General features: G+C 42.8%; 2 protein-coding genes across 2 annotated transcripts in view; both read left to right on the forward strand.

Annotated features, from left to right (window-relative positions):
- Nucleotides 1–19558, forward strand: part of retreg1 (reticulophagy regulator 1) — a 332731-nt gene that overhangs the window by 291100 nt on the left and 22073 nt on the right. The window lies entirely within an intron of this gene.
- The window catches only part of LOC311000094 (receptor-type tyrosine-protein phosphatase N2-like), a gene marked incomplete at both ends in the record, with an annotated part of 265882 nt that overhangs the window by 231186 nt on the left and 15138 nt on the right, over nt 1–19558 (forward strand). The window contains 4 exons of the mRNA XM_083990729.1: nt 2643–2716; nt 7749–7826; nt 11859–11978; nt 12829–12995. Coding sequence (XP_083846855.1) covers nt 2643–2716; nt 7749–7826; nt 11859–11978; nt 12829–12995 — 439 coding nt within the window. The remainder of the gene's footprint in view (nt 1–2642; nt 2717–7748; nt 7827–11858; nt 11979–12828; nt 12996–19558) is intronic.

A 19558-nucleotide genomic window follows, 5' to 3' on the forward strand; every position in this document is an offset into this window, starting at 1 on the left:
AACTTCATTTATAGTATAGTACACAGTTACAAAGGGCTCTACAATTGAGATTAAAAGATAGAAAACATAAATGGAACAACACAATAAATTATTTGTGTATATAATTCTAAGGGGATAAAAAACACAATTGCACAAGTTTGTAGTGTGACTGTCAACACACAAGATCACCAGTGCTTCTGGAAACAGACTTAACATGTCGTGACAGGTGACCAGTGTTTGTTCAGCATCTTAACAAGGAGGCTTTTCAAGAAAGTCGACTGGCGTCCAGTTTGTCATGTCCATTAATTAAACAGTTGTGTAGATAAGTTACTATAATTATTATTAGGAAATACAGCAGAGAATCATCTGCATAAAGATGAATGAAAATCCCATGTTTGCAGACGACCTAAGCGACGCAGAGCATGTAGATGTAGAACAGAAGAGGCCCAAGTATCGATCCCTGAGGGACACCGTACTCAATAGATAGAGAGTTGCTATTTCACTGTCGACTGTTGCTACTGTACGTCTGTCAAAACCTCTGCTGTTGTGTTCGACCTGGAGATGTTTATAAAGCGCTGCCGTTAAAAACTGATCAACTATGTGGATTTTTGTTTGCCAGAACCATCATTAGGTCATTTAAAGGTTGAATGTATCGAGTTCCTTAAAAATCTTCCCCTCCACTTATTGAATAGATGCAGTTCTTCCACCATCTCCTCCTGCTGCACTGAAGCTTTAGTGATGCTCCTCATATATCAGTGTTGAATTGAACATCCAGAGGTATCTGCCAAATGACTTCATATAACGTAATGATTTAATTAACCGACAGGAAATTGCTTCAACTCGTGAGCTGCATTTCAATGGCTGCACAAAAGACGTAGCTTTACTTATCTACAAAAACTCAGCGTGTGTTAACAAGACTCCATTGTGGCGTTCAATGAGCAGTGCTGTAAATCAGTGGTGTAATGCACCTTTAATGAGGTTCCTGGTGAGACTGTAGCTGTAAAGCTCAGTGTATATTGCGCAGGAGCTCTTCCTGTGTTTAACCTGAGATCTACGTCTTAATTCGCTGTTTTAAAGACGTTTGTAACACGTGTAAAAGAAGAGACGGCAGTGTCTCTCAAACATGGCGCCGTTACTCCCACCACTCCTCGACAACACTTCCCCGTTCCCTCTCTCTCTCCGAGCCCGGCCTCTATTATCAGGACGCAGGGGCAGATGCAGTGAGCAGAAGGGTTGTAAATTAGTTTTCTATTAAAGCTCTCCTGCACCGACCTCATCAATGATTAAAATTTCTAAGCTTCTGTGGAAATAGCCCATCTAAAAAAGTGCTGTCCCATTCTCTCCACCGGGCCGGGGCTTAATGAAATCCAGGTTGTCAGCAGGGGAAAGCAGTTTGTCAGGAATAAATTGTGCTTCCTATTTGAAGCACCACTGGCTTCTTCCAAAAAAGATTTTCAGAACTGTTTCGCCACTATCGCTGCAGGCCGGAGGGGGAGATGTATGAACCGGGCCATGTTTTACTCCGCAATATTTCAGAGCAGCAGCGGCGACGCAGGGCAGATCTCCTCCAGGGTGTCGGATCAGAGAGTTTTAATCTGATTCTGAAATGCAACTTCACCAACAGCTGCACCAGATACATAACACTTTATATCACATCCTGTCAATCTGAGCAGTTAATGTACAGTAGATGTGTCCTCATAGGAGGTTTCTTCACCTCTGTTGTCAAGAGCTTCTCCTGGTTTGGTTTCTGAAGTGTCTCCACTCACACATAAAAAACAGACCAGGGGATTCAAACCAGAAGAAACAACTAGAAAACCAGCTTCACATTAATTAGGTGACCGACATGTGTTTGGCTTCTTTGTCTGATAAGTTAAAGGTATTAGCTACAAGCTTAATTCCAGTAAGTGTCGCACTCACACTCGCTCCAACCTTCAATTGTACTGGTTGCCATGTACGCCTTTAGGGAGCAGCTAGCAGCTAGTAGCTAAAGCTAAGCTAACGCTAACCGTATTTAACGAGCAGCAGGACAGCGGACTGGAAACACATCTGAATAATTTCACACTAACTCACCTGCAGACGAACACGACAAACCCGCAGCTTCACACCTGCACCGGAAACGTTACAGTACCGGCTGACCGCTAGTTAGCATTAGCATTAGCATTAGCACGATGCCATTTCTCCACAGAGCTGTCACGATCTGGTGTCTGGCCCTTCAACAAATATAGTTGGTGACCTCTGGTGTAAAAATTGAGTCTTTATAAATCTCTTAGAACCTAAAATCACATTTTGGGATAATATCAGAGCAGGTGGTTTTTTTTATTTATTTTTTTTAGACAGTTTAGTGTTGAAACGTCACATTAGAGCTTAAAACCTTGTGAGGTGTGTGAAGATCCACCCGGCAGCAGAAGGTAACCTCCCTCTTGACCGCTCAGGGTTGTGTGAAGCTGTTTGAGGCGTCTGACACTGAAAATGAGCCAAAAAAAAAATCATTTGATCGAATCTCTGAGGAAAATCAAAGAACATTAAAAAAAAAAAAAAAAAAAGGTTTACAGCATCTGAGATGAAGCTGGAAAACACCTTGACCAACCAGAACGGAGTAAACGCTGCTCCTCTTCCTCCTCCAACGACTAAACGCTTTGACTTCCTCTCTGTTTGTGTTGCAGACGATCACTCCAGAATCACCTTGAAGGTGGAGAACAGCCAATCCAACTCCGACTACATCAACGCCAGCCCAATCGTAAGTAGCTCCTCTGCATTCTGACTCTGTTTCACCACGCCACCCCCACTGGCCCCCCCTAAACCACTACCACCGGCCCCCACGGGGCGTCATGGGAACAAAGGCAGCCTTGCGTTGTAACAATATAAATTTTGATGCAACGCTTGCTTAGCTTCAGCAGCCCTGCGCCGGTGTGTATGTTCTGCACCATGAATATTAATGGTTGTTACACAGAAAACACCCCGGGTGAGTGGTGTTCGCTGGCCCGGGGGGGGTAGGTAGGTGTGTGTGTGTGTGTGGGGGTGGGGGGGCACGTGCACATGGCTCTTCACTCGCTTCTTTATCTGTGGGGAGAAAACGATTGGTGCGGTCCTGGGAAGTGATTGTTTCTGACCTTGGGGTTATGTTAATGTGACACTGGTTTGTGTGTTTTTGCCCGTTACGATGCGCTCGACTTGCTGAAGCCCTTCTCCTCGGCTCGGTGCAGAGTTAAACAGCAACACAGCCCAAAGGAAGGAAATAAGGGAGGAAAGAGGAGAGGAAGGAAGGAAAGAAGGAAGGAAAAACCATGTGAATTCAGTGAGTGAGTGAGTCGATGTGGAAACCAGTGTTGAAACAGTAGCTTTACGTTTCCCTGGAGGCAGACACAGTGGTGTTCCATTAAAAGCAACAGAAACGCTATGCATTTCAAATCTGGGCGTCACACCAAGAAATGTGTCTGTGTGTGTGTGTGTTTATGTTGGTGTGTTTGTGATAGAGAGAGAGAGAGGGAATCAAAAGTATACAGGAACAAAAGAGCAACCTTGTCTAATGCCAGAAACACACAAATGCAAAAACATCTGCAACACACACACACACAGAGATGACAGAAAACATACAGTGCAAACACCCACGCAGACATGCACAGGCACATAGACATACACTAAAGAATGAATGTATGTGAATGTACGACACACACACACAAACACACACTTAGGTTATTTAAAGAGCCTCTCTCCTCTGCTGACATTTTGATTCCCCCCTCACCTTCCTCACCGTCTCTCCGGAGGAAACTGGTTCTTCCTCTCGGCCTCCTGGAGCCTGAACGTCACACCGCTTTCCTCTGGTGTTAAAACACATTTCATGGTTGTTCTGTAATGTTCAACCATAATGAAGATTAATGACATGCTCAAAGTTGTTCTTCATTAAAAAAAACAAAGTGCTGCACCACAACGAGCCTGTGTCCTGATCAACAGGTGCTGATGTGACTCATACAGGTTCATCAGACCACCAGGACTTTGGCCTCTTTGGAGGTGGAGCAGAGCAAAGATAAACGTGACCGAGGCCTTGGAGGCAGTGCAGCTGGGTGTGAAAAAAAAAAGAAGGGAATGAATCACTGGATGATTATTAATGTAAATCAACCAGATGTTGTGTTTCAGTGCTAACGGGCAACATGGATTTGTTAAATGATGGAATTAAAACGTTGCAAAGTCACGTTAGATGTCGCTCGCTTAGTTTTTAACCATCAAGTCTTCAGTCCCTCCAGAAAAAGAAAAAAAAAGACGTGATTATGCAATCGCCTAATTCAACGCATAATCAGCCATAGTTGCACTTTGGCCACTGATTTCTATGCAGAATGCGCAAAATACACAGGGCTTGTATGAGTTCATAATCCCTGCATTTCTGTTGCAAAAAAATTCACATACAGTACTGTGCAAAAGTTTTAGGCGGGCGTGAAAAAGTGCTGTTGAGCTCAACATCATCCGGTCTGTCTGGGATTACATGTAGAGACAGAAGGATCTGAGGAGCTCCAAGATATTTGGAAAAAACCACCGGCCTATTCCTTCAAAAACTGTGTGCAGGTGTACAGTACCTTACCTAGAAGAATTGATGCTGTTTTGAAGGCAAAGGGATGTCACACCAATTATTGATTTGATTTAGGATTCTCGTCTCTTTAATTCACTGCATTTTGTTAATTGATGGGGGAAAAAATTAACACTTCTGTCTTTCAAAGCATTCAGCTTTTTTTCCACACCTGCCTAAAACATTTGCACAGTACTGTATATCTTCACTGAAAGTTGAATAATGCTGAATGTTTAGTTTACGCAGCCATTTCCCCCCTGTTGCCTTGGGAACGTTATGAAGTGACCCAATAGAAAAGCCCAATGATTAAAAATAATTCTGTTTGTTTTACAATAAATGTTGAAATACTTAATTGTTGAAGTGTTTGGGACAAAGGGAATTAATGTTAGTGACGGCTCTGCTGATAATTATGGCAGAGATGTGAATTTTGTCCTGGATTCGTATCAGTGAAACAGCCAGTGTGGTCGACAGTTGCTTCAAATAAATATAATTAATAAATATAAATTAATATAGTTCAAATAAATAAATAGAATAAAAAAATAGACGTCGGTCAGTGTGAGACACGTCTGAAGAACAATCGTCTCATGTCCCGATGGAAAGATTCACAGTTACTAGTAATTCATGTGGCTGCCAGCAAACAGTTTATCAGCGCCAGTCTGTCACACACAAGCACACACACATGAACACACACACACTGTCACCTTCACCCCCACTGAGGTGTCAGACTGTAGTAACAGTTGGCTCCATCGTAAAACTTCATCACACACACACACAGACACACACACACTCCCCTTCTTTCCAATGAAAAGACCAAAAAAAAAAAAAAACGAACTGTGATAATTACACTTGTCACATCCTCCAAATTTTTGTTCCTCATTACCGAGGGGTGTGTGTAAGACAGAAAAAGACACACACACACACGTTTGTGGTGTCATCAGAGGGAGGGTGTGTCGTGTATCTGCAGAGACCTCTTTCATCTGTCACCAGTTATTTTTTAATCTTACCATCTCTCTCTTCCCCAAACTTCTTTTTTAAATCTCTCTCTCTTGTCTTTCTTGATTTCTCCACGTTGGGTTCTTCTTTCTCTTCATCCATCCATCCTGGTCCTTCTTTCTCTTCCTGTTCTCCAGGCCTTACCTCTCTTTGGTGGATAAAAAAGCAATTCACAGGATTTGAAATGCTCCTTTAAGAACCAATATTTCAATACATTCACATTCAACCGCCCACAAAAACCAAAAACCACTGTATTTCCTTTTAAAATATCCACAAAAACATGGAGGCTGGCACTTTACACCCACATCTGGCTGCAGATGTTTGATGATGATGATGATGATGATGGTCCAGTGTGAAGCTTATGGCGTTGTAGAGATCAGGGAACATTGCAGAACATTGAATATATTTACGTCATACTCTGGTTTGTGTGGGTGAAACCCTCTGACACCTCCAGCTGTGATATGTCCCCATAATGTCCCCATAATGTCTCCATAATGTCTCCATATGTCCCCATAATATCTCCATAATGTCCCCCTAATATCTCCATAATGTCTCCATAATGTCTCCATAATATCTCCATAATGTCTCCATAATGTCCCCCTAATATCTCCATAATGTCTCCATAATGTCCCCATAATATCTCCATAATATCTCCATAATGTCCCCCTAATATCTCCATAATATCTCCATAATGTCCCCCTAATATCTCCATAATGTCTCCATAATGTCCCCCTAATATCTCCATAATATCTCCATAATATCTCCATAATGTCCCCCTAATATCTCCATAATGTCTCCATAATGTCTCCATAATATCTCCATAATATCTCCATAATGTCCCCCTAATATCTCCATAATGTCTCCATAATGTCCCCCTAATATCTCCATAATATCTCCATAATGTCTCCATAATGTCCCCATAATATCTCCATAATATCTCCATAATGTCCCCCTAATATCTCCATAATATCTCCATAATGTCCCCCTAATATCTCCATAATGTCTCCATAATGTCCCCCTAATATCTCCATAATATCTCCATAATATCCCCCTAATATCTCCATAATGTCTCCATAATGTCCCCATAATATCTCCATAATGTCTCCATAATGTCCCCATAATATCCCCATGATATCTCCATAATGCTTCCATGTCTCCATAATGTCGCCATGATATCTCCATAATGCTTCCATGATGTCTCCATGATGTCTCTATGATGTCTCCATAATGTGGCCATGATGTCACCATGTCACCTTCTCTCGCTCCCTCTGAGCTCCTGTATGTTAAGTTCAATAGAAGTGCCTTCACCATTGTTTGGTATTCATAAAAGCCAACACACGACCATTAAAGACAATTTTCTGCGGGCGGAAAAGCCCCAGAAATCATCCTGTCTTCCTCCTGTAATTGCTTCCAGCTAAATTGGTCCTGCCAATTATTGCATTTACCGTACAATTTGCATGGTAATAGGCAGGGAGGAGGGGGCGTCACCCACTTCCCCGCAAATTCACCTCACGTTTGTCACTCTCGTCTTTTTATTTTTTTTTCCTTTTTCGCCATCCTCCTGTAATTTCCATTAAGTTGAGGAGGAAGTCTAATTTGCTGAAAACTCCTCACCTCCTTCAGTGACAAGCCTCCAGCTGTGAAGAGAAGCGACGCGAAACACCATGTAAACTATTAACTTTTAGAGGAAATACGAACGGGCTAATGGAGAGACGTCATCAAAAGAAAACAATTTATCACGCATATCGAGCGAAAATATTCTCCTCATTGCTGCTCGAAGGAAATCAATCATATTGATTCTGTTTTTACAAGGAGAGTTAAAAAGAAAAGGAGGTCGTTTAGTGAGGAGTTTAGTGTTGAGGACTTGCACGGACGTGTTGGACTCTATTTATCATGACGGATGTGAGGTTTATAACAGGAGCATTACATCATCACTGTGTCATCACTGTGATACTTGACGTCATTTAACTGCCTGTTATTGTGGTGGTTCTGTTTTACTGGATGTCATTGAACGCCTCGGCTGTATAACACCAATTTAACTGCACCTCACTTTAAAGTCGTAACTTATTCCATCTTCTCGTCTTGAACTTCCTTGGTTTTTGTTGTGTGTTGCGTTCACTGACACGGTTGCTCGTTTTGATTATTTGTGAATCTGTTATTTGTGAAACAGGAAGTGACATCGCCTCCCTCTCCTCTTCTTCTCTTCTCTGCTCCTCAGATGGATCACGATCCCAGGAACCCGGCCTACATCGCTACTCAAGGCCCTCTGCCCTCTACGGTGGCTGACTTCTGGCAGGTAAAAACACACACACACACACACACACACACACACACACACACACACACACACACACACACACACACACACACACACACACAATAAAAATCAATACGTTCTCTTCTCTTAAACAAGAGTTAGCCGATTTGTATTAGTGCAGCGACCCACATGGGAGAGCGGCCTGTTCTGTGGCTGTCGTTGTTAATCTCTCTTTCACCATTATGCTCACTTCCCCACTATTACACACACACACACACACACACACACACACACACACACACACACACACACACACACACACACACACACACACACACACACACACACACACACACAGGAACCAGTTGACAATGAGACACATTGTTAATGCAGGAGACAGAAAACACTTTTCCCACTGTCACAAATATTGGATTGGATTTGAATCTGAGACCAAGAAATCGATGTGTTATTCTTGCTGGTCGTGTTGTATATACTCTATATATGTGTGTGTGTGTCGGTGTCAAGGGGGGCAGTGTGTGTGTGTGTAAGAAGGTGTGGGAAGGGGACCAATGTGTGTGTGTGTGTGTGTGTGTGTGTGTGTGTGTGTGTAAGAAGGACAGGTCCCCTTGTTAAACAGCTTCTTGTCCCTGCTGCATTGTTGCTGGTGCAGAATGAAATGAGGGACGTTTCCTGCTCGTCCACCTGAGAGACCTCTTGTTTAAAATCTAAACAATTTGTCATAAATCGTCTTTTTTAAATTCTCTTTGCACTGTTGACTCACAAAAACCACACACACACACACACACATACACACACACACACTTATTGGTCCCTTATCAGCCTGTACTGTATTAAACCACAGTGATAACCATCGCCCATCGCTCCCTCTCTGTAACAGTGTTAACATCTCACAAGCGATGAGCCATGTTTTCCTGTTTGTTTGGGGGTCTTTTGTCATTGGATGCCCTGGGACAGCGGGCAAGTGGCATGGGCTGTTACCACGGTAACGTTGTGGTCTGCGGGCTCGGCCCTCGTGGTGGATTGGGGCTCAGGTCGGTGACGCAGCAGCAGCTCCTCTGCTCCCAGGCTTTAGACCTTCAGACCTCCGGCTGTGAGACTAAACCAGCTTTACTGCGTCTTATCAGAAGCTTTAATCAGGAGCTGCCAAGGTTATTACACCGCGTACATCCCATCACATCACTCCACATCACATCACGCCGCAGCGCAGCGCCGCCGTAGGTGTGGATGCTGCGCAGGCGTCGTCCTCATCGATGTCGCCGTGGATACTGAAGCCTTAGCTCCAAATACAACCAGCTTCCTGAGAGTGAGGGTCGGATATGAACGACTGCTGATAAACAATAAAATAAAACCTCTACCAGTGTTGGACACGTTACTTTTAAAAAGTTGTTTTCCCCACAAAGTAGCTGAGTTACTACATTATAAAAGTAACTAATCACCAGGAAAAGCAACTATCGCGTTACTTTAAATTACTTGGACCCCCACCGCCCTCCTACACTACACTGCGTTGTTGTGTGTGTGATACTTTAAAAGTCCAGTGTGTAAAATAAGGTGAAAACTGAGATATTCTATATATATGCTCTCTAGTTGGCTGAATTTTCCATTCAGGCTGCCGTACAAACATGGCAGCGCAAGACGACGATGCTCTCTAAAGCAAGACCCTTGCTATATGCATGTATAAAAGAAGAATTATAAGGCTACAAAAACCAAACAAGCTTTATTTTATAGCGAATATACACTTTTTCATGGGTATTCATGGGTAGTATATTCAGATTTTGCCAATAAACCTTGACAATTATTACACACTGGACCTTTAACAAGCCATTGTTGTTGTTACGTTACGTCCATAGACTGTAACATCTCGGCGTGGCTCAGGTTCATGGCTCATCATCGTTATTCTCCTTCTTCTTTCCCTTGTTACTGAAAAAGTAACATTATTTATTTATAACGTTGTTATTCCATCATTGTACTTTATCGGCTACAGCAGCAACTTCCTGTTTCTAACTCACATGTCACTGAACTGACCAATCAGAGACGAGGTAAATCAAAGACGTTGATCCAGGAGATGCACAACCTGTAAAAAATGCTAAACATAAATATGTAAATAGATGTAAATAGGTAACAGTAGGATGGATGGATGTTCATTCATTAATGAGCAGCAAAGAGCGAGAAGAGAAGAGAAAAGAGCTCCGTGTGCACTTCACTGTCTCCTGGATAAATAACGTTTAAGTTCAGAAAAGTTTCAGCAGAAGGAAAGTGTCGCTCTCCCCCAGTCAGCTGAAGTGAATTAACACCGTTTCTCAAAAAAGTGCACGGTCACATCTTTAGATGCATGAGACCAATCAGTGGAAGCAGCAGGGGGGATAGGGAGAGGGGGGGGGGGGGGGGGGGGGGGTGAGAGGGGCAGTAATTCAACAGCCGCCTGCAATTAAGGTGTGTTAAATCTCGGTGGAGGCGCGGCGTCTCTCCGGCTGAGCGGCAGGTGCAGCCGTCCTGATTATCTAACTCCATGATGTGGCAGCGCTTTTTGTTTTATGGCTTCCATTAACGGCCGACTGTTGCCTCCCATCGCAGCCCAATGGATCTCCAGAGCTTCCCCCCCCCCCCGCCTCCTTTACCCCCCCGGCTGTGTGAATACGACTGCCAGCAGGAAAAATAAGAGCACACGCCCGGTTGCCGCTAGGGGAGGGGAGTTAGGAACAGACCTGAAGGCCGTTACTCTTCGCGCCGCCACAACGCTGTCGACGACTCCGCTGGTTGCTTCTGTAGCAAAGTTTGAAAAACAGCGAATGTGTCCATGAGTGTTTGGTTTTCAAACTTACATTTCATTTTGTCTCAAACACATCTCCCCCCTCCAAAACATGTCAGATAATTTGCACAAAATGTATATTATAGCTTCTAGCTCTTTTCAGGCTGCACTTGAAAATAAGAATTTTGTTCTTAATTTGCTTGCCTGGGTAAATAAAGGTTAAATAAAAATTAAAATAAATAAAAACTAATTACAGGTAGGGTTTCAAAGGGGCGGACAATTTCCAGTAAATTTCCAGTAAATTTCCAGAAACTTTCCATGGGAAGTTAAGCAAGAAATCATCTGTGCATGTGGCTTCAATAGCCCTGCAGTGATGTGATTGAGGAAAAGCATATAGATATTCAAGTGTACTTGCATTCAATTTTTAAAAGTTTTAACCAAGATTATGCTACAATATATTTTCCCCAACTATATTTAAGTTCCCTGTTAAGAGCCAACCTTCAATTTTGTAAATTTCAAATTTATTCCCCTATATTCCCATTAATGGGCTCTATGCACAGCTCCACTACTTCCTGAACTTAATGCAGCTCCTTTATTTCCTGTCTTACATTATTGGACATACTGATTACAATCCAGGTGTGTTTGACCATTGTGACTACTCAGACACACCTGGATTAATCAGTTTGTCCAATAATGTAAAACAGGAAATAAAGGAGCTGCCTTAAGTTCAGGAAGTAGTGGAGCTGTGCATGGAGCCCATTCCCCTATATATTCCCGTGAATTCCCATTGAAAGTTTCCAACTTTGAAAACTCCCAGAATTTTACAACCCTAATGACAGACCAGTGTCCAGTGAGTGGGCGGATCATGGGAAGTGTGGACAGCTCCAAACATCTGACGTTTAATCAAACTTTGAAACTTCTTAAAGAACATGAAGTGGTGAACGGATCACTGTATGAAGCTATAAATGTGACTGTCACTGTCACTGAGCTTTAAGAGCAGCCTGAGAAAGCTGAAATAAAACACACTCCTCCTCCTCCTCCTCCTCCTCCTCCTCATTAAAGAAGCCGTTCACACTCGGTCTGCACAGAGCTGCGTTACCCACAATCCACAAGTCAGAGACCTTCAGAGTGAGAGTGAGTCAGAGAGACGGAGAGGGTGACGCTGCTGCTGCTGCTGCTGCTGCTGCTGCTGCTGCTGCTGCTGCTGCTGCTGCTCCGGGCGCCGAGCCAGAGACCAGTCCAGACCAGACGACGAGAGTGTGTGTCTGTCTCTGGGACTGAGTGTGTGTGTTTTGTTGTTGCAGATGGTCTGGGAGAACGGCTGCGTGGTCATCGTCATGCTGACGCCTCTGGTGGAGAGCGGAGTGAAGCAGTGTTACCACTACTGGCCCGACGAGGGCTCCAACCTCTACCACATCTACGAGGTAAAAACTCTGGGATCTGATTGGCTGTCACTGTCTGATCTGCATTCACAGGTGCATCTTAATAAATGAGAATATGACGGTGTAGCCTGTTTAGAGTTAGAGTCACCATTAGGTTGAACTTATTCACAATGCTCACATGTTTTTGAGATGTTGAATGGCAGAAGCATCACAATTAAAAGAAATAAAGATGTGAAATCTTTCAGTCTGTGTGTAATGAATCTAAATAAAATAATATACGAGTTTCCCTAACCCTCTGCCCTTTCCATGATATTGTAGTTTATTGAGATGCACCTGCACCTGCTCATTGGTCAGTTTCAGCCCAATTTAATGTCAACATCTGGCTCCAACTGTGAAGAATAATAAATACAATGTATTAACTTGACTTCATCATTCTGAACAAGTCAGAATATAAACTTATTTATCCTAAAAGAGTTTAATAGAGTGTCTTTTATTAAAGCTATACGTCCTCAAAACCATGCCTCAGTTGAAACAAGGAGATTCTGATAAGTTGAATTGACATTTCTTTAGTTCTTCTTGATTGATGACATTTAATCGTTCATAATAGTAATACACTTTTTGTATAGCACCTTTCAAAACACAGTTACAGAGTGCTTTAAAGATCAAAAACTAACATTGTCATCAAAAACATTTAGAAAAACATAAAACCAAAAACCTGATCTGCTTTACGGAGTGAGATAAAACTGTCAGGATAAAGACATACAACCATAATCAGCTGTATTGATAATAAAACAAATAGAATAAATGAAATAAAATCAAAATAAAAACAGTAAAGGTGGCAAACGGTGTTGGTTTGGAGCTGAACCTCATCACCACATGTTGTTACCTGCAGGTCAACCTGGTGTCCGAACACATCTGGTGCGACGACTTCCTGGTCCGGAGCTTCTACCTGAAGAACATGCAGACCAACGAGACGCGGACCGTCACCCAGTTCCACTTCCTGACCTGGCTCAACCAGAACGTCCCGGAGACCAGCCGGACGCTGCTCGACTTCCGCAGGTAGGGAGCTTCACCACAAACCTGGTGGAAACAAACAAACGTTAAAGGGATAGTATCATTTTTTTTAAAGTGGGGTTGTATGATCTACAAATAGCCCGTAAGTACTTTAATTGCAGTAGAAGACTCTCTGCGGAAAAAATTATATTATAGTGAACAATGGAACTGTGTATTTTTTTTCAGGTAAAACCTCTTTTAGGCCGTGAAAATAGGCCGTTTCTTTGGGTCCGTTCACAACACTGTATGTTGTAAATCTCTGGGCAGGGCTATGGGCTGGCGTTGCTAACAGGAGGAGTGCAGAGAGTCTGCTACTGCAATTAAAGTACTTAGGGGCTATTTGTAGATCATACAACCCCACTTTAAAAAAAAATGCTACTATCCCTTTAAAGTCAAGTCAAAAGTCAAAAGTGTTTATTGTCATTTGTACAGTGGAAAGGTGAGTTTCCCTGATAATGAAAATCTTACTTTGCAGTGGGTTATTTCTGTTTTGTTTTTTTAATTTATTTTAAAGTGAAGTTTGTGTTAATGTTGTCGTCCACTCTCTAAAAACAATGTGATCCCTCACTGGCTTCCCATCCAGTTATACTGTATGTCAGCCATTCAACCAGATGTGGGTGAATGTGCACGAGCAGGAAGATGCTGGTGCACATTTCCACAGAGTTGTCGTGTCATCAAAGTTTTTTTTTGAAGAACTTCTTCTAAAGTCTTTTTATTTGAAGAGTTTTCCTGGAACTCCGGTTTTTTATTTGAAGAACAGAAAGTGTGTTTAATGTAGATAGTGAAGTGAAGTGAAGGTCTTCAGAGGGAAACACACTCTGGTTCGACCGGAGCAGAGCTGAGGAACTCCGCTCTGTGTGATGATAATGTGTTGAAGGGGGAAGTCTCTCAAAGGGGCCGAGGCGGTTACTGTATCTGTAACTTTGTCTTTTCTCTGGGTGAACAAAGCCAGCGCACCTTTGTAAGAAATAAAAAATAAAAACAAAAGAAGAGGAAGAAGACGTCCGGTAGAGCGACACGAGGAGACGATCACATTTTGCGTAACTGTATCTGTTGTGTTACTTTGCATCGTTTTAAATCGTCTCCATGTGAACTCACATAAACCCAACAGGTCCTCAAATGCATCACAGTCATCGAGGCGTTTGATGGTTTAGTTGTTCATGCACGTTTGTGTCTTTATTTATAAAAAAAAAAAGAATAAGAAGTTGAAGGACGTTGAATAAAGTTGAAGGTTTTTTTTGGGACTTTTACTTGTTAGTTTCTGCCCCAGAGCCACACGGGGCTTTGTGCAGCTTCTGTGACTCACTCACAGGATAATAAACTTCAAACCTCTCACATCTCACTCCGGGAGTTTAGACTTGTGACCCTGAGATGCAGAGAGAGAGAGAGAGAATAAATATATATATATATCTGTATATCCTCAAACATCCCAGGCTTTTTCCAGTCGATAAGAGTGTAATTGAGGATGCATAGAGGGAACTCTGCCGGAGCGATTCTTTATCTGTGGCGCCTTTATAGCCGCCACCCCCACACCCCTCCTCCTCCTCCTCCTCCTCCTCCTCCCTCTTTTAAAACTGATATACTGTATTGCCTATTAGCAGGGAGCCGCCCCGGTCCTCCACCTCCTTTATTTTTCACTTCTTCTCTGACTCTACGTTTTTATATATAGCTACAAGCTCTGGAAAAAAATTAAGAGACCACTTCAAAATGATCAGTTCCTCAGATTTTTTACTATTCATAGCTATGTGTTTGAGTAAAATGAACAATTTTGTTTCATTCTATAACCTACTGACAAAGTTTCTCCCAAATTGGAAATAAAAATGTTGTAATTTAGAGCATTTATTTGCAGAAAATGGCAACAGGTCAAAATAACCAAAAAAAATTCAGGTGTTTTCAGACCTTGTATAACTAACTACACTACTTTTTAAACTTAGGAAGAGTTTAGAAATCAAAATTGGTGGAAAAATCCCTATTTTTAATCGCAGCAGTGTTCTTTTTTAGACACTGGAATCGATGGCTGCCACATGTAGAGATAAGGCTGATTTATTAAGAACATTTTGGAGTAGTGGTCTCTTTATTTTTTTCCAGAGCTATATATATATATATATATATACTGTATATAAATATATAAATATATATATTGGCCACGTTGCTGCCGAGCATCAGTCCTGTGAGTTATCAGGAGAGAGGGTTTGTGGTCTGGACATATTGCTTTTACTCACAGGGCGCCGGCCGGGGTCGGAGCGCCGTGGAGAAGAAAACACACAGGGAGATATTTTTCACTTTTATTTCAGCGGATGTGAAGTTTTTGTAACAAACGACCCCCCCTCCCCTCCCCTCCCCCACAACCCACAACCCTACAACCCCCTAACCACACCTTTTCTTTTTTGGTGCTTCCTTCTTTTCCACCTCGATGGTTTTCTGGACGGCGGCTGAAACACCTCCTCCTTCCTCTGTGTTGCTCGTGCCGGCATGTTTCTTTTTTTCTTCTTTTTCTTTGGGTTTTCGTTTGTTTATAACCTCACTCACAACTGACTGAGCCGACACATCGTTATAACCCCCCCTCCGCCCCTCCTCCGCCCCCCCTCCCCCCTGTTTTACCAGCTAACTAGCGGTTGCCAGTGTCATTTTTGTGATGTTGCAGCTAGTAATATAAGCCCAGTTGCATAGTCACAAAAGTGATCATTGGAGACTGTGACTCTGCAACCAAAGGGGCCTCACGGACCCCCCCTCCTCCTTTCCTCCCCCTCTTCTCCTCCTCTTCTCCTCCCCCATCTCTCTATTTACCCTCCTTCCCTTCTTCCTTCCTTCCTTCCTTCCTCTCTCTCCTCTGTCTCTCTCCTCGCTGTGCCCGATGACCTGAGGTGACCTCTCGCCCCTTTTTTTGCTTGCTCATGGTTTGCTTGACTGCCTCCGATCTCCTCCCACCTCCTCCTCCTCCTCCTCCTCCTCCTCCTCCCCTCTCTCTCTTTCTCTCTTTCTTTGCCATGCCTCCTCCCCTCCTCTCCTCTCTCGGTCTCTTTTGTCTCTCTCTATCTTGTTGCTTCCTCTTCCTGATGCTCTCCCATCTCTTTCTCCGTCTCACTTGATGAGTTTTGGCCGGTGGTCTGAGGATACGACCTCCTCCTCCTCCTCCTCCTCCTCCTCCTCCTCCTCCTCCTCCTCCTCCTCCTCCTCTTTCTCTCTGATTTAACTCCAGCGGTGGTTTAACGTGGAGCAGAAAGCAACGACCTGTGACCACCGAGCTTCTCTGCTGATCGTTCGTTTCAATCATCAGAATAAGCAGCCACATGTCGATGCAGTCGGTGCCCTACGGTGGCCCTGAGGGCTCAATACAACACAACACACTGCAACGTCAGAAAACACGACACATTTTCTGAGGTCACAGTGTGTTGACCTCTCAGGGCCGCCGTAGTGCAGGAATAAGCTGCAACACACACACACACCTGTAGCTTTTGATGTGTAAAACACCTGTTTCCGTTGTTTTCTCTGGTGTCATGCTGCTAACTGATCCATGACGCCTTCACTGACCTGTATTTTTTAGTTTTCTTTAGCAAATTGGCCCATTGCCATAATCCCTATAGTCATAGCAGTAGGTTCGTTACCTTTAATTGTCGGTGCAAGCTGTTTTTAGAACAGCGGAGCAGAGCCGTGAGCTGCTCAGAGCTACGCTACGGAGGCTCATGGGATTTCTTGGTTTCAAACTCATCAAACTCATCAAATACACAATCCAACAACTCCACAACACTCTGGTGGACAAGTTGTGACCTGCACATTCACCACGCTATGAGATAATAACACAACGTTACCACACAGAGATGTTTTAGAGGTAAATACAGAGACTGCTTGATGAAAAACTGTCCCTGAAGGCAATGTGCATCAGCGGTTTTGCATGAATTTACCTCTAAAACAACTCTGTCTGCTAACGTTGTGTTAATTAAAGGCAGCGAACCTATTGCTATGACTATATGGATTATGGCAATGGGTCAATTTGCCAAAATGTTGAACTATCCCTTTAACAACCAGCAGACTCTATAAACTCACTACTTCTGCTGTGGGACTTTATATATATATTGGTGACTGATCCCAATATATTGATCACATGCTGCAGATTTAGCAGAGACATAAAGACATTTAACTGTGTTGAACAGCATTGAAATAGAAGAAGAAAGACGTTTTCTGACTCTCTCTCCATCAGTTTATCTTTCCCTCCTCCTCATCCGCTCCACCTCTGTCTGTCTTTCTCTCCTTCTTCCTCTCTTTTGTCTCCATCCATCTCCCTCTCTCTCTCTCTCAGTCAGGCTTGAGTCTCTCTTACGGGGCGTTTCCTTTGAATCCCACTCCACTCCACACACACTCCCCCCACTCTCTCTCTTCCCGTCTCCCACCACCGACCTCCCTCCCCCCTCCCCCTCCCCCTCCCCCCTCTCCGCCTGTTGGTGATACTCTGACGGCTGTTTCCATGGTAACATCACTTTTTGATTGTCTGCAGTGAGCTCTGACTTTTCAGTTTTGATTTTTTGGAGGGTGGAGCAGGAGAAACGTGTCGGACAGGAAACACCGTTTTAAAACCCTGAGGTTCACTGATGATTATATTTCTCTTTCTCGTTTGTTTTTTTTTTATATCAGAAGTTAAAGAATCAGCTGCATTTGTAAAAAAAGAAGAAAAAAAAGGGTTTAAATGTGTTTGACCTGGACCTGATTCAGAGCTCAGAGCTTCCTGACTGTCGGAGTGAGTCAAGTCAGCTTTATTTATAGAGCACATTTAAAAACGACATGTTGACCAACCTGCTTTACAGTCATGTTCAAAACAAGAATAACAACGACAAAAGAATATAAAAAGACAGGGAGGAAAAGCATATAGGTAAAATAAAATCTAAATCAAAGGACGATCAAGTATTTGTACTTTACTGAATTAAACGCTATGGGAAAGAGACGGGTTGAAAATATTATTGGAGGGTGAAGAACGAACTGATTCCACGGTTTTGGACCAGCAGCTGAAAAGGCTTCGTCTCCTCTGGTTTTTAACTTTGTATGTTGGATGGAAAGGAGGATCTGAGGGGACGAGTTCAGAGATCTGATCTGGTGCTGGTCCACGAAGCACTCTGAAAACAGAAGTCTCTTAAAATCTGTCCTGGGACCAGTAATACTTCTTTTTGCTGCGTTGTTCTGTTATTGGGAGGAGATGAAGTCTTTGATGGACGGCAGTGATTAGAGTTTAGCAGTGGATCTTGGATGGAAAAAGACTGAACTGAGTTGATTTGATTATCGAACTTAAAGGGACTACGAGGAGTTTCAGAAAGCGGAAGTGTTTTCACACTACATTTCCCATGAGCCTCCGCGCGCACGGTGAAAATCCTGGCCCGGCGCAAGACGGACGAAAAAGCGAAAACATTTGCCAAGAATGTTTTTATTCATCAAGAACGAAAGTCGGAGGTTCGAAGACGATCAGATACCATCGTAGCTCCGACCAGAAAACGACGCCGACTAGTGATCTGGAAACCGAAACCAGGAAATGCCGGGCGAGTCGACCACTAAATAATAATATCAAAATAACGATAAAGACAAAACGATATATTTATGTGGGTAACGTAGATTCATCCACATTAAAGCTACAGTTGGTAAGTTGACGAAAGTGAAAGTAAACTCCGCAAATTAGCCATAAACGCACCCACAGAAGACGTACCGTATCCATAGCAACCGGAGACTCCATAACGATCTCGCCTCTCTCTCACCCAACACAGGGGGAGGGGAGTTGACAGAAGTGAAAAGAGGGAGCTGAAGGTGTATCGTCTTGAAATTTCTGACCAAATCGCGGACTTTACTTTCACTTTCGTCAGCTTACTACGACGTGTACGAGCTGCGATTGGCCGCTCCTCCTGCTCCCTCTACCTGATTGGAGGAGAATCGTCGGTCGCGGTGGATTCTGGCAAATACGATTACAGGCTGTAGGTGGAGCCAGAGGAGTTGGATTTTGCCCTAAATTACCCATTTAATGTCCAACTATCAGAATATAGTGACAGTTCCAGCAAATATGACTGAATAATTGTTACCAACTGAAGCTTTAATATGAGATATGGTGTCACGATTATAGATTTTCTTGGTACGATTATTGTCAGAGAAATAATCACGGTATTACGATTACCACTATTATGCATTAATTAATTTCCCAACACTATGTATGTGTAAAATCAAATATAGTCTAAATAATTATGAAGCTAATTAAATATTTTAAGTATCTATTAATAAAGGAGCGATTATATTCCCCAGGGGAATTAACTGTCATCTTTACCAAGTGTTTAAGTTTATTTTAATCTTTTTTCTTTGTTTTTTCTAATTACAAATGACATGCAAACTTTTAAATTCCTACCGATTCAATGTTACATTAAGTAACTGGACCAGTATCTGTGCATTTACTTTTACTTTGGCGCACATGATGGTTCCGACATAATCTTTTTTGGAAAGTGACGGTATTTAAGAATCTTTGCGATAAATTAATTGTGGCGTTTAATACCGCGATTAATTGTGAAAGCAAGTAATTGTGACATCCCTATATGAGACTCTTTTAT

This window comes from Trachurus trachurus (genome assembly GCF_905171665.1).
Source record: "Trachurus trachurus genome assembly, chromosome: 17".
Lineage (NCBI taxonomy): Eukaryota > Metazoa > Chordata > Actinopteri > Carangiformes > Carangidae > Trachurus > Trachurus trachurus.